Raw genomic sequence first — 26340 nt, forward strand, 5'->3', positions numbered from 1 at the left:
CTAGCACTACGAGAAATGGGAGTGGATGTGTCTCCATTGTGTATGTTGTGTTTGGTCTCTCTTCTATAAACCAGCTCCCTCCCTTCTATTTTATTCATCTCCTTCATCCCTCCTCCCTCTCTCCTCCAGAGAAGGCAACATATTAAAACCAGACGATTGCCGAGTCATTTGTTGCTGCGGCTGACACGCAGGCTGCACAGAAGGGGTGTTAATTTTGTGGGATAGAAGTGTCATCTGGTTTAAGTGGCTAATTTAATATAGTCGGGGCTAATTTACAGTCTCCCACCATGCTACAGTCGTTTAGTGTCGGGGTGATGGTGATGCAGGCAGCGGCAGGTACTGTATGACATTAGTGCCCTGACGACAAACCACATGGCGCCATCTGAGGCACGGGCGCCGAGCGGGCAGCTCCGAGTCTCGCCAACGCTGTGAAGGCATGGCGCTCTGGGACTGGTAATAGTCTACCTAACACTTTGCCAAGGAAACTCTGGTAGAACGGTTATCAAGACAGGGTAGGACTGTGTTCCTATAACAACAGCCGTCAGTAGGCAGGTTTCCATTGACCCAGGTTTACTTGACAAAAGCAACGTCGCTCAAAAACCATTGCAACACGTGTAATGGCAACGGCAGATATAGGAGACATTATCTAAAGATCGACAACATTTTTTATCCGTTTGACAGGGATGGATTTTTATTTTGTCAAGCTTTCTTTATTGCGACACAATTATAATCGAAACTGCGTTTTTCGAATAATTTATGATTGTCGAATAATGTTTAAGGTACACGGGGCACGTGACGTCAACACGTAACTATAATGCTCCACTCTTCTAAATCTATTTTTCAACTACAAAAATCATGTTTCTTTCCAGGATCCTTTTCCTGACTTTCAAGAATGGCTGAATGTTTTGCCTTGTTTTTCTGGTTGGCTGGATACAGGTTTCACCATCCAATTATTCTGCTGGCTTTTGCGGGCTACTTGAGACATGAAACCGATAGGTGGGAGGGTGTACCAAGGCTGTAACCTATTTATTCATGCAAATTTGGATAATTGGGTAATGGGAACACTTCAACCACTACATTTTTATTCGACACTGTAGGTTTTTGCGATGTATATATTTTTTTAGGTGTGATTTCGTTATGTCCATCTGTTTTTATCGACACAAGATTGTTTAATGGAAACACACCATAGCGGGAAATTGTCGAATATATTTGTTCTATGCAAACTTTCTAAATATCGACTAAAGAATCTCTGGACAAGTTAATGGAAACATAGCTAGTGACCTCTTAATGTTTGTTGTTGTACTGAGAAGTGTCATAATAACCAAGTTTCCATCCAACCTTTCTATGCCAGTAAAGTACATGTCGGATAAAATATGTCACAGCAGGCCTGATGAAAACAGCAAATTTGTCGGTAAACTTTCCAAATGTCAAAGCAAAATACGCAAGACAAGGTGGGATCTTTTTGTTTCTGTAAAAGTTATTATGCGAGAAATGGCGGTGGAAATGCCTTTACGCGCAAATATTGATATAATACTCAGAGTGATGCGATGATATGTTATCTGGTCCTCCCATTACGACTCGGGAAAGCATGCAGTTTATTAGACCACAGATAAATTAGGATGAACTTCACAGGGTTGTGAAAGTGCACGGCGATGAGCTTGATGTTACCCTCCAATAAATATTGAGGGTCTTGTTCTGGTGACATGATGATCGATGCTTGGCTGCTGTTTGATAAATACAAATTATCTCGCCATTATCCATAATAATCTCATCACTGTTTCTGCGAGCTGTTGACTAGAGTGCACATGCCAGGACCAGAGTAGGCACATTTGCTATTTAACGCCATTTTTTATTGACAAAACCCCCAGAGTTAAAAATGCGATGGAAACCCATAACATACATGTTTTATTCGGTACATGGGAATTTAACCGCACAAGTTATTTTTACGTGCACGAAGACATCACCCACAGCCTTTAATCCGTAACAAATTAATTTGATGGAAACACATCTCTTGTTTACTGTGCAGGTGTATTGTTTTTATGCAGATTTGATTGTTTTTAATGCAGATTTAATCGTTTTTATGCAGGTTTGAGAATATTCACATGAATATATGTCACCAATTGGATGGAGACCTAGCTAATGACATACAATTATTTGAAATCCAATACTGTTGCCATCAATAACAGTCCTGGCATAACAGAGCATGAGCAGCTGTCAGTCAATAGTCACTATGTGGCAATCAGGATGAGTGCATCTCTAACAGCCAGCCCAGAAAACAAAGGGATTCCATGTGCAGAGCCCTCAAACATCCATCAGTCTGTCTATCTAATTTACATCTATCCACTTGTATTGGATTGTGTTTGGGCCTGTTGAATGCATGCTGTTTTTTAGCTAGCAATCTCTACTCTAATCTGCCCATAGAAAATCATAGCAGCCTGAGCAGTGGGATTAATGATAGTGAATTATCAATACTGTGTGGATTACAGAAAACCTGCTGTTACTAAAGGAGGTATGTAAGAGATTAAAAAAGCCAATCAACCACTGTACTGAGGCCATAATACTATCAGTCTGCCTAAGCACAATCTAATGCTCCATATCATTGCCATCGACCACTTTCTTTTCTATTGTTCAGTTGAAATCTCAAAGGCTTTTGGAAAGTCTAAGGAATTCTAATTCTGCTTAGGGATACAAATAGACGGAACTAAATAAGTCTATCTGTATGAGCGAGCGAGGAGATACGCAGTAAATATCTGTAGCAACGGAGAGATCTGAAATGTGATCCGAGCTAGAAAGAATGTCAGCAACGACTTAGTACAGTATGCAGAATGTACAGATCAAAGCTGTGCTTCTTCTTTGAAACTGAATCAGCAGTGAAGTGTCTCCTTGATGTACTGTGTCGTAACACTCTTTACTGTGTGTTGATGCACAGTAACTTCCCGTTGACAGTGTCTATATGTACAGAGAAACAGGGTGGTGAGAAGATGGGCTAGTTAGATTGACAGGGTTGTGTTAAATTTGACACCACCAAAAAATAAATAAAAGGGACAACATGAACTTGTCAAATAAGAAATTCTTGTTTTTCAGTTTGCGTTGCAAAATGTTTTGCTGTGGTGTGCCCTAATGAATACACATCCCTGGTGGCACAGAGGAGAGGAGACTTACTGTAGCCATTGTCCTCCTCCTTTGTCCCGTCGATGGTGCCATCTGCTTGCAGCTGCAGGTGGAAGCCCTGTCGACTGTACAGCTTCGTCACGATCCCCTTCAACTGGGGTTCTGAGGCGAGGAGAGAGAGAGGGAGGGGAAGAAAGGGGGAGTGTGAGATTGGAAACAGGCTCTGATTTTGCATCAAGATGCTGATGTAAGTTATGTTATCAAGATGCTGATCTAAGTTCTGTTATCAAGATGCTGATCTAAGTTCTGTTATCAAGATGCTGATCTAAGTTCTGTTATCAAGATGCTGATCTAAGTTCTGTTATCAAGATGCTGATGTAAGTTCTGTTATCAAGATGCTGATCTAAGTTCTGTTATCAAGATGCTGATCTAAGTTTTGTTATCAAGATGCTGATCTAAGTTCTGTTATCAAGATTCTGATGTAAATTCAGTTATCAAGATGCTGATCTAAATTCAGTTATCAAGATGCTGATCTAAGTTCTGTTATCAAGATGATGATGTACTGAAACTTCTGTTATCAAGATGCTGATCTAAGTTCTGTTATCGAGATGCTGATGTAAGTTCTGTTATCAAGATGCTGATCTAAGTTCTGTTATCAAGATGCTGATCTAAGTTCTGTTATCAAGATGCTGATCTAAGTTCTGTTATCAAGATGCTGATCTAAGTTCTGTTATCAAGATGCTGATCTAAGTTCTGTTATCAAGATGCTGATCTAAGTTCTGTTATCAAGATGCTGATCTAAGTTCTGTTATCAAGATGCTGATCTAAGTTCACTTATCAAGATGCTGATGTACTGAAACTTCTGTTATCAAGATGCTGATCTAAGTTCAGTTTTGTGCCCACACAGGAGCCTTATTTCACCCATCCACCAGCCATGTATCTTATAACAAGAGATCCTATCCTATAGAAGCCTGGCATGCTAAGCTATAGACTACAGTAACTAACCAGTCCCCCAGTTCTGCTCCCAATAGACCCAGCATAGCAACATTCTCAGCTCTCCAAAAGGCTCAAGAGACCAGTGCAAACACATCCCTGCTGACATCTATAAGTTCTAGCCATGGATACTGGTGTATGAGCAAACAGTTCCTGACTAGAGAGACTACAAAGGAAGTCTGGGTTTATTCCAAAGGGGCATGTGGCTACACCGGAGAGGATTAAAATAAGAATATGTGCTTAAGAGTAAATATTTATCGAGGATAAGCACTGCTTCGATTTTTTTTTAAATGTCAACTTTCTATATGATGTTTGTGTGTTCCCTAGCAAAAATGCCATGTTTTAAGAATTGGGGTATGCATCTTTATTTTCTGGTGCAATGGAAAATAATTTCCATCCATCTATGCCATTGGTGCCCAGGATGTCGATCCTCGATCGCAAACTTCTTTCTAGTAGACCGCATGAAAGTTTTCAAAATGTTTCCACAAAAAATATATATTTTGGCAATTCACAGCATTACCATCAAGTCTGCTTAGAAATAATGAGGTCCACAGTTCTGAAGCACTGTATGTTTTGCTTACAGGTTAATTTCTTTCTCGAATATTACTGCACAGACAAAATATTTTTTTTAAACTGCTTGATTGACATAAAATTTGACCAATCCGTGGCACTATAGTTGCTAGATGTGTTTTTCAAACTGTCGCTACCATAGCAACCGTCTGACATTAGTACGTTTACATTTCCACGCTTGCGAGACCTGTAACAGAATATTCTTTGTTGTTCCAGTGGTAGTTGTTTTTTACAACTTTATTTCTATGAATTTGCGGTTACGTGTTTAATATGAGTGCTGGACCAAGCAGCAAGAAACTGAAAATCTACCACTTTCACAGTGAGTGGGAGGAAGATAATTTTTTCAACATAACAAATTCTAAATGTGTGTCCCCGATCTGCCATTCAAACGTAGCTCTTGCTCAGAAGGGAAATGTCGTGAGGCATTTCAAAACGGTTCACAAGAAATATGAAAGTGACTTTCCAGCTAAAAGTGAGAAATGTATGAGAAAAGTAAAAGAGTTGAAGTTTTTCAACTCGCTGCCCAACAATCGATCTTTACAAGGCCCAAATCAAAATCAAAGGCAGCCACGATTGCATCATTCCGGGTGAAACGCATACTAGCAAAGCACAAGAAACCGTTCCAGGATGGAGAAATGGTAAAAGAGACCTTTTTAAATGCAGCAGAATCATTGTTTGATGATTAAAAAAATTAATCCGAAATAATTTCCGCTATTAAGGATGTTCAGCTATCCAAAAAAACTGTTATACAGCGCTGTGAAATGATGGATGAGGATTTGAGGGAGCATCTTAAAAAAGACAAATGAGTGCATGTTCTTTTCACTTCAATTTGACGTGATCGACCCATCTCAGTTGTGCATTTTCATCAGAATGGTGTTTGAAGATATGACTGCCAAAGAGGAACTGCTCAAAATCATATCGTTGAAAGGAAAAACACGAGGGGAGTACATTTTTGTGGCATTCAAGGACTTTATTAATAGCACTCGGTTACCCATTTACAAACTTGTGTCCATAACTACAGATGGAGCACCAGCGCATCAATGGATTCACCAAGTCAAAATACCGGTCCACTCTAACAATTGATCCCCTGGACACCTGTTTGAGGCTAGCAATCAGTAGATATAACCCAGACTATGCAAAGATTGCTGCCAGCATGCAGTGCAAATCATCCAATCAATAATGTGAAATTATATTTACTACTGCCAGGGGGGTGGACCGTGTTAGAAAGTAGATTCTTATGTAACTAAAGTCTGGGTACCCCTGATCTATGCCATTGAAATACATGTTCCCGCACAACTTAAAAAGTACAAATTCTACTAGCCAATTGGATTACCAATATCATTCATTAAGAAACCTGGAACTATGTATAATTTTTCTGATGGTTTTGTTGGGGGTAGCTTGGTAATGGTGCATCTTATCTCCGGAAAAAAATAAGTTGTCCTCAAAAAAGATTATGAGACATGTTCCACTCTCATACAGCACATCTAGTTTACCAGAGCGCGAGGTATTGATCCTCCAACTGTGTCATTTCCTCAGCATCATAACTAAATACGCGCTGCACTGTTCCCCTAAAAAGCCGGTTTGAACCATCCCACAAAAGCATGGACCGTGCACATCAAGAGTGGCGCAGAGGCAGGTGGTCTTGAACGGCGCTTAATGCGCAGACAGAAAAACACCTGTTAGAGAACACAGAGAGAAACATTCCAATGCTGATGTTTTTTCTCTTCTCTTTTTGGTAGGTTAATCTCCCTCGTCACTGGCAAAGCCCTGCTGGTACTAAACCTGTTAATATGTAGCGACGGGTGAGGAGAGAGATAGACTAGTTAGTAAGGAGATTCCCTTAGTTTTTGCATGTGGCTACACCGGAGAGGATTAAAATAAGAATATGTGCTTAAGAGTAAATATTTATCGAGGATAAGCACTGCTTCGATTTTTTTTTAAATGTCAACTTTCTATATGATGTTTGTGTGTTCCCTAGCAAAAATGCCATGTTTTAAGAATTGGGGTATGCATCTTTATTTTCTGGTGCAATGGAAAATAATTTCCATCCATCTATGCCATTGGTGCCCAGGATGTCGATCCTCGATCGCAAACTTCTTTCTAGTAGACCGCATGAAAGTTTTCAAAATGTTTCCACAAAAAATATATATTTTGGCAATTCACAGCATTACCATCAAGTCTGCTTAGAAATAATGAGGTCCACAGTTCTGAAGCACTGTATGTTTTGCTTACAGGTTAATTTCTTTCTCGAATATTACTGCACAGACAAAATATTTTTTTTAAACTGCTTGATTGACATAAAATTTGACCAATCCGTGGCACTATAGTTGCTAGATGTGTTTTTCAAACTGTCGCTACCATAGCAACCGTCTGACATTAGTACGTTTACATTTCCACGCTTGCGAGACCTGTAACAGAATATTCTTTGTTGTTCCAGTGGTAGTTGTTTTTTACAACTTTATTTCTATGAATTTGCGGTTACGTGTTTAATATGAGTGCTGGACCAAGCAGCAAGAAACTGAAAATCTACCACTTTCACAGTGAGTGGGAGGAAGATAATTTTTTCAACATAACAAATTCTAAATGTGTGTCCCCGATCTGCCATTCAAACGTAGCTCTTGCTCAGAAGGGAAATGTCGTGAGGCATTTCAAAACGGTTCACAAGAAATATGAAAGTGACTTTCCAGCTAAAAGTGAGAAATGTATGAGAAAAGTAAAAGAGTTGAAGTTTTTCAACTCGCTGCCCAACAATCGATCTTTACAAGGCCCAAATCAAAATCAAAGGCAGCCACGATTGCATCATTCCGGGTGAAACGCATACTAGCAAAGCACAAGAAACCGTTCCAGGATGGAGAAATGGTAAAAGAGACCTTTTTAAATGCAGCAGAATCATTGTTTGATGATTAAAAAAATTAATCCGAAATAATTTCCGCTATTAAGGATGTTCAGCTATCCAAAAAAACTGTTATACAGCGCTGTGAAATGATGGATGAGGATTTGAGGGAGCATCTTAAAAAAGACAAATGAGTGCATGTTCTTTTCACTTCAATTTGACGTGATCGACCCATCTCAGTTGTGCATTTTCATCAGAATGGTGTTTGAAGATATGACTGCCAAAGAGGAACTGCTCAAAATCATATCGTTGAAAGGAAAAACACGAGGGGAGTACATTTTTGTGGCATTCAAGGACTTTATTAATAGCACTCGGTTACCCATTTACAAACTTGTGTCCATAACTACAGATGGAGCACCAGCGCATCAATGGATTCACCAAGTCAAAATACCGGTCCACTCTAACAATTGATCCCCTGGACACCTGTTTGAGGCTAGCAATCAGTAGATATAACCCAGACTATGCAAAGATTGCTGCCAGCATGCAGTGCAAATCATCCAATCAATAATGTGAAATTATATTTACTACTGCCAGGGGGGTGGACCGTGTTAGAAAGTAGATTCTTATGTAACTAAAGTCTGGGTACCCCTGATCTATGCCATTGAAATACATGTTCCCGCACAACTTAAAAAGTACAAATTCTACTAGCCAATTGGATTACCAATATCATTCATTAAGAAACCTGGAACTGGCAGTGTTAATGATTACACAATCTTGACTTTTTGGTGTGTCATGTTTTACTAAGAGCTGTCCTTTTCCCATGTCCCTGTCCCTAGAGGAGTGTCCTTTACTGTGGTTTACCACACATTTCATCCTCCCTTTCACCCGCCTTACCTTTCAATCCTGCCATTTCTACCCTCACAAAGGTTACCGCCTGGCCGATACACATGCTTTGATTATTTATAGCACCGCTGGCTTCCTATTATCTGAACCTTTCAAGACCAATACAGGAGGAGGCTGACGTCCTTTTCAAAGGCAGGGTTTTTCACCAAAATGTCAGTCCATTTTTCCTAAGTAATCTGAGTGTGGTGCTGTGTACTGTAGCCATCTGGTTTCATGTAATAAGGCATGTTCTTCAATGTTAGCATTGAATGAATATATGGGGATTGGAGGAGGAGAATGCTTAGAAGACTTATTTATTTGAAAATTCCCATGCTACCTCCAAAACACACATCCACAAAGGTACAGTATGTATCGGAGACAGGTAAAGGCACCATAAGGTGAATTCAGTGGGCTGCTTTTTCTACCCGGAGACATGCTCAGGGATCTCCTCTCACACCCAAACACATGCGCACACCCAAACACGCTCTGAGCCGCAGCAGAAACCTCTCTGCTGCCACTGAGGCTCCACATGTGTTACGTAAGCCACACACTGCCTGTCCTCGTCCCTTTCCGACTCCCCATCCCACCTCAGGGTGGGAATGAGGGGTGATGATAGAGGGTACTGGCTGGTATCATGGTGTGTGTCCAGTTCTGATGAAACACTGCAGGGTAGCTTAGCCCCAGCTCCGTAGCGACGCACCCTCCTCCACTCCCACCTTCATAATGCACTTAGAAAACAGCCTGTGAACTTGATGGGAGAGGAATTAACTGGAGCTCATTTAGGTCTGAAAGCACAGGGCTGAGTCACGCTCAGCAAACCTCGGCGGTGCTCATTAACCAGGGGCCAGGTTCAAGTAGCCATGTAAACATCACAGAGAACCAGCCATACGGTAGTGCTGGGATCTAGCATGGCTAATGTTAGGAGATGTTAGGAGCCCCATGATCAAAAGCCCAGCTAATGTTAGATGTTAGGAGCTAATGGTCAAATGCAGACTGAGGTTGCTATGTGGCTAGGTGCTGCAAGCTGCAGTGGGTGCTAAGCCTTCATTACTAAATTAATCGGGCCTCTGAGAAATAGACTGCATGGGCCACTCAGGGACTCTTAGAGCGCTCTTGGGATTTCTTATCTGTTTTCTGTTAGAGCGCTGCTTTGAAGTACATCCACTATACTGCATTGTCTGTACAGGAAAAGTCCCTGGACCCCCCCCCCCCCCCCTGTTTTGAAATCCCAAAATAGAAAGTGTAATACACAATAAAAATGTGTTCAACTTGCAAATGCTGGGTGCTTACTGTACACCGTGTGTCCCATTATAGTACTTCAAAGCAATATATCTGCATAGCCTATTAGAGGCTTTTTGAAGCTTGCTCAATGTGGATTCATCACAATAGACAGAGGAATGGTAATGATATGTAAAGACCACAAACCCAGTGGGCTTTTGTTATGCATTAAACCTGCTTAGCTGGCTCCATTGTCCTGGTCCACCTGGGATTACATGAACAGACATTGAGGTATGAAGCACCAATATAGCATATCCTTAAGGTCAGGGTTCATCAACTAGATTCAGCCACAGGCCGGTTGTTTCTTGAGCGGATGGTCAGGGGTCCGGAACATAATTACATGTAATTTGTAGACTGCAAATTGACGGCAAGAAGCCCAAACAGATATAATATATGACTAAAACATAAAAGACTGTAAAAACACCAGCAAATCAGCTCCAAGTGATTTTAATTTTGGAAATCTGTTCAAAAGTATTCCCACACATAATAGAGAGACACGTGATCCTATACAAATGTATGCAAGGTTTGAAATAATTATGTCCAACAATTTAAAAAAGACTAGAAAACTTGGGGGGGCAATTCAAATCAGTGGCGGCAGGCCGCCAGTTGGGGAATCCTGCCGTAGGTCGTTTAAGTACAGTCTGAAATGTCATAAGTCGAACTAAATGAACTAAAACACATATCTATAGGATACTTACTCACTGTCTTTGCTGGGCTCTAAATGTTTATATATATATCTCAAATCTAATAATTGTACTGTTATCCTATATAGCCACTTCGTTTGCCAAGTTTCCCTAATATTTGGTGCACAGAGCAGAGTTGGTGAAAGTGATGAAACAAAAGAAATGGCAACAATAATCAAACATATGAATTTTGATTGTGATGGTCTAATGAAAGTATATCCAAACCAGACCTGGTCGCCTCCGTCTCCTCTTCTTGGAGCCGAAGAGTTTGACCCGAGAGAACATAGACAACCGACTGGGTTTGTTCTCGCATTGCTTTGTCTTGTTCGGGCTGCTAACGCAGCGGCAGGCATTAGATTTCTCCCGCTCCCTCGCCTGCCTTTTCTGCCGAATAAGGGAGCTGGCTATCGCTGCAGCCATGGCCAGTTTGACGGTTTTCCCGAGGAAACTTCCAGACTATAAAAAATGTTTCGCCTCTACCTCTTCCTCCCGACCGTAGGACTTCTACTTTAAAATCTTACTCAAGGCGCAGTGGTCATCCAAATAGTCCTCAAATGCAAAGCGCAGTTATTATTCGTTAATTGTGCAAAAAACATGACATTCTGCATAAAAAAGTACTTCCACTCTTCTTCAAAATGCTGACAATCATATGTTCTGTAAATGTATAATTTTTCTGATGGTTTTGTTGGGGGTAGCTTGGTAATGGTGCATCTTATCTCCGGAAAAAAATAAGTTGTCCTCAAAAAAGATTATGAGACATGTTCCACTCTCATACAGCACATCTAGTTTACCAGAGCGCGAGGTATTGATCCTCCAACTGTGTCATTTCCTCAGCATCATAACTAAATACGCGCTGCACTGTTCCCCTAAAAAGCCGGTTTGAACCATCCCACAAAAGCATGGACCGTGCACATCAAGAGTGGCGCAGAGGCAGGTGGTCTTGAACGGCGCTTAATGCGCAGACAGAAAAACACCTGTTAGAGAACACAGAGAGAAACATTCCAATGCTGATGTTTTTTCTCTTCTCTTTTTGGTAGGTTAATCTCCCTCGTCACTGGCAAAGCCCTGCTGGTACTAAACCTGTTAATATGTAGCGACGGGTGAGGAGAGAGATAGACTAGTTAGTAAGGAGATTCCCTTAGTTTTTCCTCTCTTGTTCAAGCGTGGTGACAATAGTTAATGAAATAAAGTTCTCCATTCAAATGCAGTATCAGACCCTAGTGCATGGTACAGTCTCAGCTATACTGCTGTGCTCTGAGGGAGCATCCTACCCAGGCGCAGAACTAGCGTGGGGGCGTAAGATTCTGGTACCCTCTCTCACTCTGTCCCTTCATTTATTCAATACCATTCAATGAGTATGCCAATTACTCGTAACCATTAAACATACGAAAGATTCATTTAAAAAAGTTGTCATACAAAAGATTCATATATTCTTTTCAGATGAAATGATATCACTTGCAGTAAATCACATAGTCTACCCTAATTAATACAAAACACTGCTTCCTTATCATGCATTGTCAATACACAAATACAAAAGTACATTTTCTGATGGAAATTTGGTGTATTGCTAGATGGTTTCAAGTACTTCTTGTTTTGAAATAGGTTATAGTAGTGGTAGTGACTGCAGTAGTAATGGTAGTGACGGGTTATATTGATTGATTGATTGATTGGCTGACTGGCTGATTGATTGATTGGATAGGATAGCCTGAACATGTGCAAATTGTTTTGGTGTCTCTTAAAAGGTTAAAAAGTTACTCTTGATGGATTATTTTATGCACATTTATATAGTTACAGTTGATACAAGTTTTTTTTAGAATTTGAAGTTAGGATAGCCTTAACCTGAGAACATTGGTTTGGTATCTCTAGCTATTATGGTTCAAAAGTTACTGTTGGTCAGTTATTTTCTGCAAATCTCTGCAAATATATATAGTTAAAGTTGATAAAGATTCTAAAGAATTTGAAGTTAGGATAGCCTGAACAAGTTAAAGTTGGTTTCGTGTCTCTAGCTTGAACGTTTCAAGAGTAAAAATTATTGTAGGTGGGTATATATGTAAATGTATGCACATTAAGTAGTTATAATTTGTAGTGCGGACCAAAGCTAGACCAGAGCTAATGCGAACCAGAGCTAGCTAGCTATGCCCAGGACCAGAACTAGTGCAGACCAGAGCAGTAGTAGTGGTCAGTAATTGTGTTGTTGTGGTCAGTAATTGTGGTCAATAGTTGTGTGGTTGTGGTCAGTAGTTGTGGTCAGTAGTTGTGTGGTTGTGGTCAGTAGTTGGGTAGTTGTGGTCAGTTGTTGTGTTGTTGTGGACATTAGTTGTTTGGCTCAGTAGTTGTGTGGCTGCGGTCAATAGTTGTGGTCAGTAGTTGCGGTCAGTAGTTGTGGTCAGTAGTTGTGGTCAGTAGTTATGGTCAGTAGTTGTATTGTGGTCGGCCGTTGTGCAGTTGTAGTCTGTAGTTGTGGTCAGTCCTTTTTAGGCTGTGGTCTGTCATTGTGTGGTCAGTAGTTGTGGCCAGTAGTGGTCAGTAGTTGTGTGGTCAGTAATTGTGTGTTTGTGGTCAGTAGTTTTGTGGTTGTGTTCAGTAGTTGTAGTCAGTAGTAGTTGTGTGGTTGTGGTCAGTAGTTGTGTGGTTGTGGTCAGTAGCTGTGTGGTTGTGGTTCAGTAGTTGTGTGGTTCAGTAGTTGTGTAGTCAGTAGTTGTGTGCTTTAGTGGTTGTGGTGATGTGGTTGTGGTCAGTAGTTGTTTGGTTCCGTCGGATATGGTCAGTAGTTGTGTGTTATGGTCAGTAGTTGTGGTCAGTAGTTGTGTGGTCAGTAGTTGTGTGGATTCAGTAGTTGTGTGTTTCTGGTCAGTAGTTGTGTGTTTCTGGTCAGTAATTGTGATCAGTAGTTGTGGTCATTAGTTGTGTGGTTGTGATCAGTTATTGTGGTCAGTAGCTGTGGTTAGTAGCTGTGTGGTCAGTAGTTTTTTGTTTGTGGTCAGTCGTTGTGTGTTATGGTCAGTAGTTGTGGTCGGTAGTTGTGTGTTATGGTAAGTAGTTGTGTGTTTCTGGTCAGTAGTTGTGGTCATTAGTTGTGTGGTTGTGATCAGTTATTGTGGTCAGCATCTGTGTGGTTGTGGTTCAGTAGTTGTGTGGTCAGTAGTTGAGTGGTTCAGTAGTTGAGTTGTTCAGTAGTTGAGTGGTTCAGTAGTTGTGGTCAGTAGTTGTGTGGTTGCAGTCAGTAGTTGTGGTCAGTAGTTGTGGCCAGTACTTGTGGTCAGTTATGGTCAGTTGTTGTGGTCAGTAGTTGTGGTTAGTAGTTGTGTGGTTAGTAGTTGTGGTTAATAGTTGTGTGGTTGTGGTCAGTAGTTGTGGTCAGTTATGGTCAGTAGTTGTGGTTAGTAGTTGTGTGGTTGTGGTCAGTAGCTGTGTGGTCAGTAGTTGTGGTCAGTTATGGTTAGTAGTTGTGGTTATTAGTTTTGTGGTTGTGGTCAGTAGCTGTGTGGTCAGTAGTTGAGTTGTTCAGTAGTTGAGTGGTTCAGTAGTTGTGGTCAGTAGTTGTGTGGTTCAGTAGTTGAGTTGTTCAGTAGTTGTGGTCAGTAGTTGAGTGGTTCATTAGTTGTGATCAGTAGTTGTGTGGTTCAGTAGTTGAGTTGTTCAGTAGTTGAGTGGTTCAGTAGTTGTGGTCAGTAGTTGTGTAGTTGTGGTCAGTAGTTGTGGCCAGTAGTTGTGGCCAGTTATGGTCAGTAGTTGTGTGGTTAGTAGTTGTGTGGTTAATAGTTGTGTGGTTGTGGTCATTGGTTGTGGTCAGTTATGGTCAGTAGTTGTGTGGTTGTGGTCAGTAGCTGTGTGGTCAGTAGTTGTGTGGTTCAGTAGTTGTGTGGCTCAGTAGTTGTGGTCAGTAGTTGAGTGGTTCAGTAGTTGTGGTCAGTAGTTGTGTGGTTCAGTAGTTGTGGTCAGTAGTTGTGTGGTTGCGGTCAGTCATTGTGGGCAGTAGTTGTGGCCAGTTATGGTCAGTAGTCGTGGTCAGTAGCTGTGGCCAGTTATGGTCAGTAGTTGTGGTCAGTATTTGTGGCCCGTTATGGTCAGTAGTTGTGGTTAGCAGTTGTGTGGTTAGTAGTTGTGGTCAGTTATGGTCAATAGTTGTGTGGTTGTGGTCAGTAGCTATATGGTCAGTAGTTGTGTGGTTGTGGTCGGTCATTGTGGTCAGTAATTGTGCAATTAACAATGGTTCCTGTAATAACTGTAGCACTTTAAACTATGTGTGTGAGATAAGAACAGGACCTGCAAGCGCAAGCTCCACTGCAGTACCTTGGACAACAACACTGACTTTAGTGCCTTGAGATTTTGCCTACCAACACCTGCTCCACTAGCCAGGCAGGACTGTGTGGAAGAGACCCAAACAAACGTGACCATGGTGCTCAAGTGCGAGACGCAGTGACCAATGACCCGGAGTGTGGGCAAAGCCCTAACAAAGTTGGAGATGGATTGGGCTATAACTCTGCCTCCTACACACTTGGTCAGGTGAAGAAAACCCTGAATGCAGCCACTGGCCGAAAACAACAACACTAGGTGATGGAATAGATTAGACTCGAGCAGAGACTAATCCATCAACAATATTCCACATCCTGTCTGTCTGTCCCTGGAGCAGGGCGAGGAGATGAGCGTTTGGCAACAACAGGAAGCTCGCACCCCCACATTTTTCACCAACGCGTTGCCATGGCAGTGTGGCCTTTGCCAGTTTGCCTTGCACTGAGGGGCACTTCAACTTCTGTTTATCTGGTCAAATAGGTTATTTACAATGAAAAATATGAGGATAACAACGATGTTGAGGATAAACATGAGGTCAACTGAATACAGTCATCTACATTGTACTTGCCTACGTAAAATCATCAATAGCTCGCAACTCTGTGAAACTGATAGGCTACCATTTTGGATGGCAAGCGATCGAGCAAACTCTCTCACGACAAGACAGTAGGCTATGACGGGACAGGAGTCATGTCCTGTTATTGCATCCAACTGCAAGATCAAACGTCTGTAGGGAGACAGCACCCCCTCACTGACAAGGCTACTGTCAACAACTCCCTGCAGAAGCAGCAGTAGTCGCCTTCTCCTCAGCCTCCCCTCCCTCTGTTTCCTCTCCGCGCATCACATCGGAATCAAAGCCTCCACATGGGCGCCACCTACAGTCCAGATCTGAAGCTGCCGTACACAAACTTTACATCTGATATGATTCACAGATCAATAGCGTTGTACATTAGGCTCTACTGCATACACTGCCACACACGGACGCCAAAGACCATATTTAAAAAAAAAAAATACAAATAAAAATGAGGACAAAACTGTTACTTCAATTACAAAGAAATAGACTATTACCCAATCATCTCAATTAGGCATCTATACAATCATAGAGGAAATAGACAATAATAAAGCAGGTTTCTGAAAACACTCAAGGCTCCAGAGTATGCCGATAGCCGACATATTTAACAGAAAAAGGTACTGTGGGTTATAAGCTACATTTTCAAACTTGAACTACCATTAACATTAACCAGTGTGATCAAAATACATAATCTTTCAACATCGTTTAAAAAAAAACATTACCGATATATTTACTACCATTGATATGCACCAAAAAGTAACATTTTGAATTCTATGCATCAATTTCAGCAAGTATGCTATTATAACATCCTAGGCTACACATCAGCTAAATATAATAAGCGTTTGACCTCAGACAAGTTCTATATGATAAAGTTCTACAGCACTCCTATCGCCGAGGTCATCTCCCTTCAACACCATGGACAGCACCAGCGCCAGGGTGTGCACCTCTGTCAATAACATCCATGTTCCGCCACAGATGCAGCAAAACACAAAATAAATAGGATATTCTTATAATCGCGATATGAGGCATATTCCACATCAAGTACATCAGAAAGTAGGCTATGTCCCTAGAAGTCAAACAAACTGAAGAAAATGTGCAGAAACACTTGGAAAGGAAAAGCGCAGCCTACCCGATGCAGATTTCCTCAAGGGAAAAGTCTTGCTTCTATGCATAACTGAAGCCAAGAAAAGTGTCCTCAATACGAACAATAGCCGTTAGATTTTGGAATGAAAGCAAGGAGATGCTACAAAAGTTTAAACCAGATAATTCAAAGAACTGTCAAAAGGCGTAGACGGAGAAAGCGTCAAGGCGGGGCCAGCAGAAGATGTAGAAGAAGATCATTAACGGACGGCATTAGTGACATGCCATTATGACTGTCTAAAATACTCATTAAAGATGCATTTGGAGGTCTTGTTGGTTTGGAGCGTTGACACTAAACTGCTGCAGGCTCTCTGAGTCAAAAATGAAGAAAAGGGATCGAAATTGCTCGTAGAGAATGTACTTCCTGCCTAGAGCAGAAAATAGTTTCCTCTCATATTACAGCAACATGGATGTAAAACGATCCTTTAATGTGCCGGGTAAAACGGTTATGCAGGCCCTGTCCACTTTCCACTGAAATGCATCGACGTACATCAATGATGAGAATACGCATTAGCAGAGTTTTTTTTTTTTTTTTTTTTACATGGAAGCTCTGTTGTTCTGGACACTTAAGAGAGATTTTTAACAAACTGGTACAGTGGTATTGAAATTGGCTTTCCACATTGCACATGGCTGCTTTATCACATAAACTGCTATAGATAACGGGCAATCAAACACAGAAGATAATTGAATCAGGCCAACTTGAAGACATGATTCAAACGTTCTTACATTAAACGACCATCTTTCATGTTTAATGAGAAATGACAGATAGAGGATAAACGTACATAAAGTATAGAAGAAAATTAGGTAATTGTTGATCAAACTCTCTAAGACAAGCGCCAATCATTGCAATGGCTAATATATTAAAGGCCTAAACTGTGGTGAATGTGATTCTCTTGCATACCGTAGGACAGGAGTATTCAACTCTTACACTACGAGGTCTGGAGCCTGCTGGTTTTCTGTTCAACTTGATAATTAATTGCACCCACCTGGAGTCCCAGGTCTAGTTCAGTCCCTGATTAGAGAGGAACAATGAAAAATAGCAGTGGAACTGGCTTCGAGGTCCAGAGTGGAGTTTGAGGACTGTAGGTAGATACCTTGAGGCAGAGGCAGAGGCAGATCCTACACAGTGTTGAACACTAGATGGGGCAAGTGACCAGCCTTACATTGTTGTTGCAGGCTTGCCATTGAAGTTGGCAATAACCTGCGGTTTAAAAATCAGACTTACTGAAAGTCTGTAATAGTATGACCTCTCAAAGTAGGCCTACAATTTCTAAATATATGAACTAGTACACTTAAGACTTGTAACTTAGACACTACTGTATGTATGTATGTATGTATGTAGGTATGTGTATCAATCTGTATAAATCTCCATAAAACCATGTGTTTTGTCCCATGCTCTGCCCATCAATAATCCTGCCATAGGATAAGTGGCCCCCAACAGGGACAAGAGGGATGCTCCGGGATGCTAGCCTTCTAGGCATAGTTGCAAAGAAAAAGCCATATCTTAGACTGGCAAATAAAAAGAAAAGATTAAGATGGGCAAAAGAACACAGACACTGGACAGAGGAACTCTGCCTAGAAGGCCAGCATCCCGGAGTCGCCTCTTCACTGTTGATGTTGAGACTGGTGTTTTGCAGGTACTACTTAATGAAGCTGCCATTTGAGGACTTGTGAGGTGTCTGTTTCTCAAACTAGGCACAATGTACTTGTCCTCTTGTTAAGTTGTGCACTGGGGCCTCCCACTCCTCTTTCTATTCTGGTTAGAGACAGTTTGCGCTGTTCTGTGAAGGGAGTAGTACACAGCGTTGTACGAGATCTTCAGTTTCTTATCAATTTCTCGCATAGAATAGCTTTCAATTCTCAAAACAAGAATAGACTGACGAGTTTCAGAAGAACGTACTTTGTTTCTGGACATTTTGAGCCTGTAATCGAAACCCACAAATGCTGATGCTCCAGATACTCAACTAGTCTAAAGAAGGCCAGTTTTATTGCTTCTTTAATCAGCAGAACAATTTTCAGCTGTGCTAACATAATTGCAAAAGGGTCAATTTAGCCTTTTAAAATTATAAACTTGGATTAGCTAACACAACATGCCATTGAAACACAGGAGTGATGGTTGCTGATAATGAGCCTCTGTACGCCTATGTAGATATTCCATAAAAAATCTGCCGTTTCTACCTACAATAGTCATTTACAACATTAACAACGTCTACACTGTATTTACTGATCAATTTTATGTTATTTTAATGGACAAAAAATGTGCTTTTCTTTCAAAATCAAGGACATTTCTAAGTGACCCCAAACTTTTGATCAGTAGTGGATCAGCAGAACAGTTTTCAGCTGTGCTAACTTAATTGCAAAAGGGTCAATTTAGCCTTTTCATACAGTCGTGGCCAAAAGTTTTGAGAATGACACAACTATTCATTTTCACAAAGTCTGCCGCCTCAGTTTGTATGATGGCAATTTGCATATACTCCAGAATGTTATGAAGAGTGATCAGATGAATTGCAATTAATTGCAAAGTCCCTCTTTGCCATGCAAATGAACTGAATCCCCCAAAAACATTTCCACTGCATTTCAGCCCTGCCACAAAAGGACCAGCTGACATCTTGTCAGTGATTCACTCGTTAACACAGGTTTCAGTGTTGATGAGGACAAGGCTGGAGATCACCCTGTCATGCTGATTGAGTTCGAATAACAGACTGGAAGCTTCAAAAGGAGGGTGGTGCTTGGAATCATTGTTCTTCCTCTGTCAACCATGGTTACCTGCAAGGAAACACGTGCCGTCATTATTGCTTTGCACAAAAAGGGCTTCACAGGGAAGGATTTTGCTGCCAGTAAGACTGCACCTAAATCAACCATTTATCGGATCATCAAGAACTTCAAGGAGAGCGGTTCAATTGTTGTGAAGAAGGCTTCAGGGCACCCAAGAAAGTCCAGCAAGCGCCAGGACCGTCTCCTAAAGTTGATTCAGCTGCGGGATTGGGGCACCACCAGTATAGAGCTTGCTCAGGAATGGCAGCAGGCAGGTGTGAGTGCATCTGCACGCACAGTGAGGCGAAGACTTTTGGAGGATGGCCTGGTGTCAAGAAGGGCAGCAAAGAAGCCACTTCTCTCCAGGAAAAACATCAGGGACAGACTGATATTCTTAAAAAGGTACAGGATTTGGACTGCTGAGGACTGGGTAAAGTCATTTTCTCTGATGAATCCCCTTTCCGATTGTTTGGGGCATCCGGAAAAAAGCTTGTCCGGAGAAGACATGGTGAGCGCTACCATCAGTCCTGTGTCATGCCAACAGTAAAGCATCCTGAGACCATTCATGTGTGGGGTTGCTTCTCAGCCAAGGGAGTGGGCTCACTCACAATTTTGCCTAAGAACACAGCCATGAGTAAAGAATGGTACCAACACATCCTCCAAGAGCAACTTCTCCCAACCATCCAGGAACAGTTTGGTGACGAACAATGCCTTTTCCAGCATGATGGAGCACCTTGCCATAAGGCAAAAGTGTTAACTAAGTGGCTCGGGGAACAAAACATCGATATTTTTGGTCCATGGCCAGGAAACTCCCCAGACCTTAATCCCATTGAGAACTTGTGGTCAATCCTCAAGAGGCGGGTGGACAAAAACCCACAAATTCCGACAAACTCCAAGCATTGATTATGCAAGAATGGGCTGCCATCAGTCAGGATGTGGCACAGAAGTTAATTGACAGCATGCCAGGGCGGATTGCAGAGGTCTTGAAAAAGAAGGGTCAACACTGCAAATATTGACTCTTTGCATCAACTTCATGTAATTGTCAATAAAAGCCTTTGACACTTATGAAATGTTTGTAATTATACTTCAGTATTCCATAGTAACATCTGACAAAAATATCTAAAGACACTGAGGCAGCAGACTTTGTGAAAATGAATATTTGTGTCATTCTCAAAACTTTTGGCCACGACTGTACATATAAAATAAAATCTTTAAAAAAGAAGACACCTGTACCATGTCAAACATAAAGCTGAAATGTATTCAATTTGAGTTTGCATCCCAATATTACACTTGATATATATCACATAAGACTGAAATATAACAAAACTGTTTGACGTAGAAATACCGGATTTTCTGTGTATTTTTTTTAAAATGAATGTTTATTAATTATGAAATTATGAAAAATATTAATAACATCTCATCCTTGAGGCCACTACAAGGCGATTTAGTAATTTGACTGCAGGAAAGGTGTCTACACCTACTATATACATTTTACGGACACGGTACAAACACGGTACAACCAAAGTTAAGTCAACTGGCTGCTGCTGTAATGATCTGGAGTGGTAATAATATGAATATTGCAACAGGTTTCAACTTGAGAGGCGAGCGTCAAGAAAGAGAGGAGAAAGAGAGATGGTCACCCAGCCTACCAGGGCTGACGCATGTGTGTGTGTCTCTGTGTGTGTGTTTGTATGCGTGCGTGTGTCTGTATGTGCTAGCAAACCAGGTTTGTGTTTGCTGCAGTGTGCCAGCCTGCCAAGGGTCCATTAATTACTCTGGTGCCCCAGAATGGCAGTCTACTGTGGCCTCCTCGCAGCTCCACTGGGCCAGGGGCACCTTCACTGTTCTACTAACTACACTCACAGCCTCATGGGAGTGGGAAGAGAGTCCACATGGACAACCTAAAGCCCAGTACACACACAGGCAATAACAGTAGCTATTAGGGCAACAGACAAGTCAGTATTTGCATCAATACTAGCAGTGCCATAAAAGGCAAACCAGTACAAAGCCAAGTTGTGAGTAACACCAGCAATATAGATCTATGGAGAGAGACAGTAATGCTGAAGCTAGATGTATTGGACTGCCGGACCATCGGTGTTGTGTATGTTTAGCATAAGGTGTGAAGTGTGTGACTCTGCAGGCCAGGGTACTATTGTGCCGCCTGCTGCCATACAAAGGCACTCAGATGACGCTTGCTGATCCCGGCGCCGTGTGCTTCTAAAACTGTGAACACAGTTACATCAGACAGCACCACACAGCCTGCCACCGTCACTCTGCCAGTACACAATGACATCACCACTGATTCCTCACATACAGGGCGATGTTACATATTCTAGCCACTAGGGAGCAGTGCTGCCGAGCACCCGGAGATTGGGAGATGTGGGATGTGCACGTCTCCCAGTTGGTTGAGGACCATGCATACATACCAGTCTCTCTGTAGATATGGCCAAACAATTAGTGCTGTCTCCTTTTATTAATCGCCCCAGTCCATCAAGATTAATCAAAGTTAATGAGTTTCTAATTTGGGAATGAGAGGAGGCAGGACTTGGGGCACATGCATTGATTGTAGTGTAAGGTATAATCCCCTTATAAGCATTTTCTGATAGAGGACAACGCTTAAAACATAAGACTAGTAGCATCCTGGGTGAGTACATTGACATTCTTTAAAAGTCATTTTTGGAACGTTGTCTAAATCATTGTTTCCCAACTCCAGTCCTCGAGTACCCCCGACAGTACACATTTTTTTTATTGTAGCCCCAGACAAGCAGCCTGACTCAACGTCAAGCCCTTGATGAGTTGAATGAGGTGTGTTTGTCCGGGGCTACGGTTGGGAGTACTTGAGGACCGGACTTGGGAACCACTGATCTAAATCATTACATGTTTAAATACTGAGCTCAGCTTAACAGCTTAATTTGTATAATTCTGTGTCAAAGAAAGGACCTACCATGGATGAAGACCAATATGACATAACCTCTTATTGACATATTGTAACAAATGAGGCAGTTCCACTCTGCTTTGCTGCAGGCCTCTGAGTGCATACAGTACGTGTGCTGGTGGCGGTGCTGCTGGTGAACAGCTACAGCATCCCGTGCCGTAGCACACTAGACTAGGCCAACACCGTCAGGGCGATAACCAGCGTTGCCATGGAGACTGTCCACGTGAGCATTTGTTTGTGAGAGTGTGATCGTATGCCGGGGGTGGGAAAAGGGCTATTGCAGGATAAGAGACCCTTCCTTAAGGCTCTGAGGAGAAGAGCTGGATCCTAGTTGTGTGTGAAAGGCTGGGCCACAGGGCTGGGCTCACAGCCTCAGAGCTCTCTGCAGGTCTGGAGGACTAACTGCAGCAGCAGATAAAGACAGGGACCAGAGCGACTGGGACTGGGAGAAGGCCCTGGCATTACCTCACCCCCAGGGTATTGACTCCGATCTAGAGGAGCAGCTCTGAGCTACACCGTGGGGACTAGTGACAAAGAAAAAGAGCAACTCTGAGCTCCACCATGGGGACTAACGACAATGCAGAAGAGCAGCTCTGAGCTCCATTGTGGGGACAAACAAAAATGCAGAAGAGCAGTTCTGAGCTCCACCGTGGGGACTACGTAACCACTACCCAGAGGATTAGCTCATGGTTCACCCCAGAGCCTTCCATCTATTGAGCTACTTCATTAAAGAACCACAATGCATCTCAATTCTGAATAAATGTACTTGGTATTCAGGATTGAATACAAACAAGCATCAACTTGGTGCTTGTTTGTATTTGTCCACAGTGCCGGTTTGTTATTTCAGAAATAAAGATAATGAAACATAAAAACAGCAAACAGCGAAAGAAAGGGCTGTGAAGTCCATCCAACATTAACTCAGTACTGTCTGAACTGTATGCCAGTCTCCTTCCTCATTAAACCACTGTACTGTAGCATCTAGGCCTTCCATCTCACTTAAAGCACACAGGAAATACGAAGATCTAATACCGGCTATTTTCATATGCCCCATCACCTTTTGCGTAGCACATTTGCAGAAGTCTTAGTCTGGTGATCAACAGCATTGGTGTAGGTTCAGAGTCTGGCAGAGTAATTATGGGGTGTTTTGTCTCACAGGAGAGGGGGAACAAACGTCAACAGTCTTAGACGTTAATGGAGACTAATTATAGGGAACGCATGGTGCTGAAATATCTAAAAACTTTCTGGGACTGTCTGACTCCTAGACTGAGATAACTGTCTGTCTGACTGCAAGACTAAGATAACTGTCTGTCTGACTGCTAGACTGAGATAACTGTCTGTCTGACTGCTAGACTGAGATAACTGTCTGTCTGTCTGACTGCTAGACTGAGATAACTGTCTGACTGCTAGACTGAGATAACTGTCTGTCTGTCTGACTGCTAGACTGAGATAACTGTCTGTCTGTTTGACTGCTAGACTGAGATAACTGTCTGTCTGTTTGACTGCTAGACTGAGATAACGGTCTGTCTGTCTGACTGCTAGACTGAGATAACTGTCTGTTTGACTGCTAGACTGAGCTAACTGTCTGTCTGTCTGACTACTAGACTGAGATAACTGTCTGTCTGACTGCTAGACTGAGATAACTGTCTGTCTGTTTGACTGCTAGACTGAGATAACGGTCTGTCTGTCTGACTGCAAGACTGAGATAACTATCTGTCTGACTGCTAGACTGAGATATTTGTCTGTCTGACTGCTAGACTGAGATAACTGTCTGTCTGACTGCTAGACTGAGATAACTGTCTGTCTGTCTGACTGCTAGACTGAGATAACTGTCTGACTGCTAGACTGAGATAACTGTCTGTCTGTCTGACTGCTAGACTGAGATAACTGTCTGTCTGTTTGACTGCTAGACTGAGATAACTGTCTGTCTGTTTGACTGCTAGACTGAGATAACGGTCTGTCTGTCTGACTGCTAGACTGAGATAACTGTCTGTTTGACTGCTAGACTGAGCTAACTGTCTGTCTGTCTGACTACTAGACTGAGATAACTGTCTGTCTGACTGCTAGACTGAGATAACTGTCTGTCTGTTTGACTGCTAGACTGAGATAACGGTCTGTCTGTCTGACTGCAAGACTGAGATAACTGTCTGTCTGACTGCTAGACTGAGAACTGTCTGTCTGTCTGACTACTAGACTGAGATAACTGTCTGCCTGACTGCTAGACTGAGATAACTGTCTGTCTGACTGCTAGACTGAGATAACTGTCTGTCTGTCTGACTGCTAGACTGAGATAACTGTCTGACTGCTAGACTGAGATAACTGTCTGTCTGTCTGACTGCTAGACTGAGATAACTGTCTGTCTGTTTGACTGCTAGACTGAGATAACTGTCTGTCTGTTTGACTGCTAGACTGAGATAACGGTCTGTCTGTCTGACTGCTAGACTGAGATAACTGTCTGTTTGACTGCTAGACTGAGCTAACTGTCTGTCTGTCTGACTACTAGACTGAGATAACTGTCTGTCTGACTGCTAGACTGAGATAACTGTCTGTCTGTTTGACTGCTAGACTGAGATAACGGTCTGTCTGTCTGACTGCAAGACTGAGATAACTGTCTGTCTGACTGCTAGACTGAGATATTTGTCTGTCTGACTGCTAGACTGAGATAACTGTCTGTCTATCTGACTAATAGACTGAGATAACTGTCTGTCTGACTGCTAGACTGAGAACTGTCTGTCTGTCTGACTGCTAGACTGAGATAACTGTATGTCTCACTGCTAGACTGAGATAACTGTCTGTCTGTCTGACTGCTAGACTGAGATAACTGTCTGTCTGTTTGACTGCTAGACTGAGATAACGGTCTGTCTGTCTGACTACTGGACTGAGATAACTGTCTGTCTGACTGCTAGACTGAGAACTGTCTGTCTGTCTGACTACTAGACTGAGATAACTGTCTGCCTGACTGCTAGACTGAGATAACTGTCTGTCTGACTGCTAGACTGAGATAACTGTCTGTCTGTCTGACTACTAGACTGAGATAACTTTGTCTGTCTGACTACTAGACTGAGATAACTGTCTGTTTGTCTGTCTGACGACTAAACTGATATAAAAGGGTTATTGATCAGACTTTTAATTATTTCCAGCCACTATTAATATTCATTCATTACATGCCTCAAAAGGGTAAAAACACACAGTGTGATGTGAGGCTGATGCTACAGAAAGAAAGAGGCCATTTTGCTGGGCAAGACCAGTGTGAGTCCCACAGCCTGAGTTTTGATTCCACCCATGTCAATCTCAATTGCATATGCCTGCACTCACGTCAATGCATGTCATTAGCCTTCCAGCCTAAGCTGCCTGAAGCAGTGGCGCATGCCACCGGGTTCCAGTCTTAGCAATATACATACACAGTTACACACGCGGTCTTAGTAATGCAAGGGTGCCTTGTAATGATGTGGAGAAATCTCAATCAGAGGGGTCAAACGGCGTGTGAAATCGCAAAGCTCCGAGACGAGTCTGACCTGAATGACTAATAGGAGCGGCGCACGCACGCACGCACGCACGCACGCACGCACGCACGCACGCACGCACGCACGCACGCACGCACGCACGCACGCACGCACGCACGCACGCACGCACGCACGCACGCACGCACGCACACACACACACACACACACACACACACACACACACACACACACCAGCGTTGCTCTCGCTCATGACACAGTCAAACGTAGAACCACAGGCCACAGCAGCTCACAATTACTCTCCTTTAAAGACTTCTCCCTATTTCACAGGCTGGTCCAGAAGGGAGATAATTGTCTTAAAAGCAACAGGCCAAGAGGCTTGGAAGACCCCAAGCTCATTCTCTACAACCCACCACCAATAAAACCTCATTAACAATGTCTGGCACACTATGTCATTTCAATGTGGGTAATTAGGTCATATTTGGTTGAGACGTTGATCAATGAGTTTACAACCTATATTCAGCCACTCAAATAGAGAGCCAAAAAGTTCATTTCATTTTCAATGTGTTACCACTATGTTTTCAACCATCTAAAAGCAGAGCCAAATTTCAATGGAAAAACTGATTTTGGTGTAGTTGTCACCTAATTGTTTACCACTGAGCTTTCAACCATTTAAAAGCACAGTAAATTCCAAATGGGAATACAATATCAGATACTGTTTTTATTTATACAACAGATTCATGTTATGACTGTTCTTCATCTAATAGCAGAACCAAATGACCTGGATTGCAGTTGAGATTACAATAAAAGGATATGACGCAGGTAACCAATGCAGTTCGAGG

At 42.2% G+C, this 26340-nt stretch overlaps 1 protein-coding gene across 6 annotated transcripts in view; it reads right to left on the reverse strand.

The window, feature by feature from the left end:
- Positions 1–26340, reverse strand: part of LOC139574307 (fibroblast growth factor 13) — a 184690-nt gene that overhangs the window by 34216 nt on the left and 124134 nt on the right. For 4 of the 6 annotated variants that reach the window (XM_071398758.1, XM_071398756.1, XM_071398757.1 and 1 more), the window contains one exon: positions 3163–3273. In XM_071398758.1, the coding sequence (XP_071254859.1) occupies positions 3163–3273 (111 nt within the window). Of the gene's footprint in view, positions 1–3162; positions 3274–10580; positions 11588–16340; positions 16455–26340 lie in introns of those variants that run through there. The other 2 variants (XM_071398761.1, XM_071398759.1) reach the window with 2 other exon arrangements.

This window comes from Salvelinus alpinus, chromosome 4 (genome assembly GCF_045679555.1).
Source record: "Salvelinus alpinus chromosome 4, SLU_Salpinus.1, whole genome shotgun sequence".
Lineage (NCBI taxonomy): Eukaryota > Metazoa > Chordata > Actinopteri > Salmoniformes > Salmonidae > Salvelinus > Salvelinus alpinus.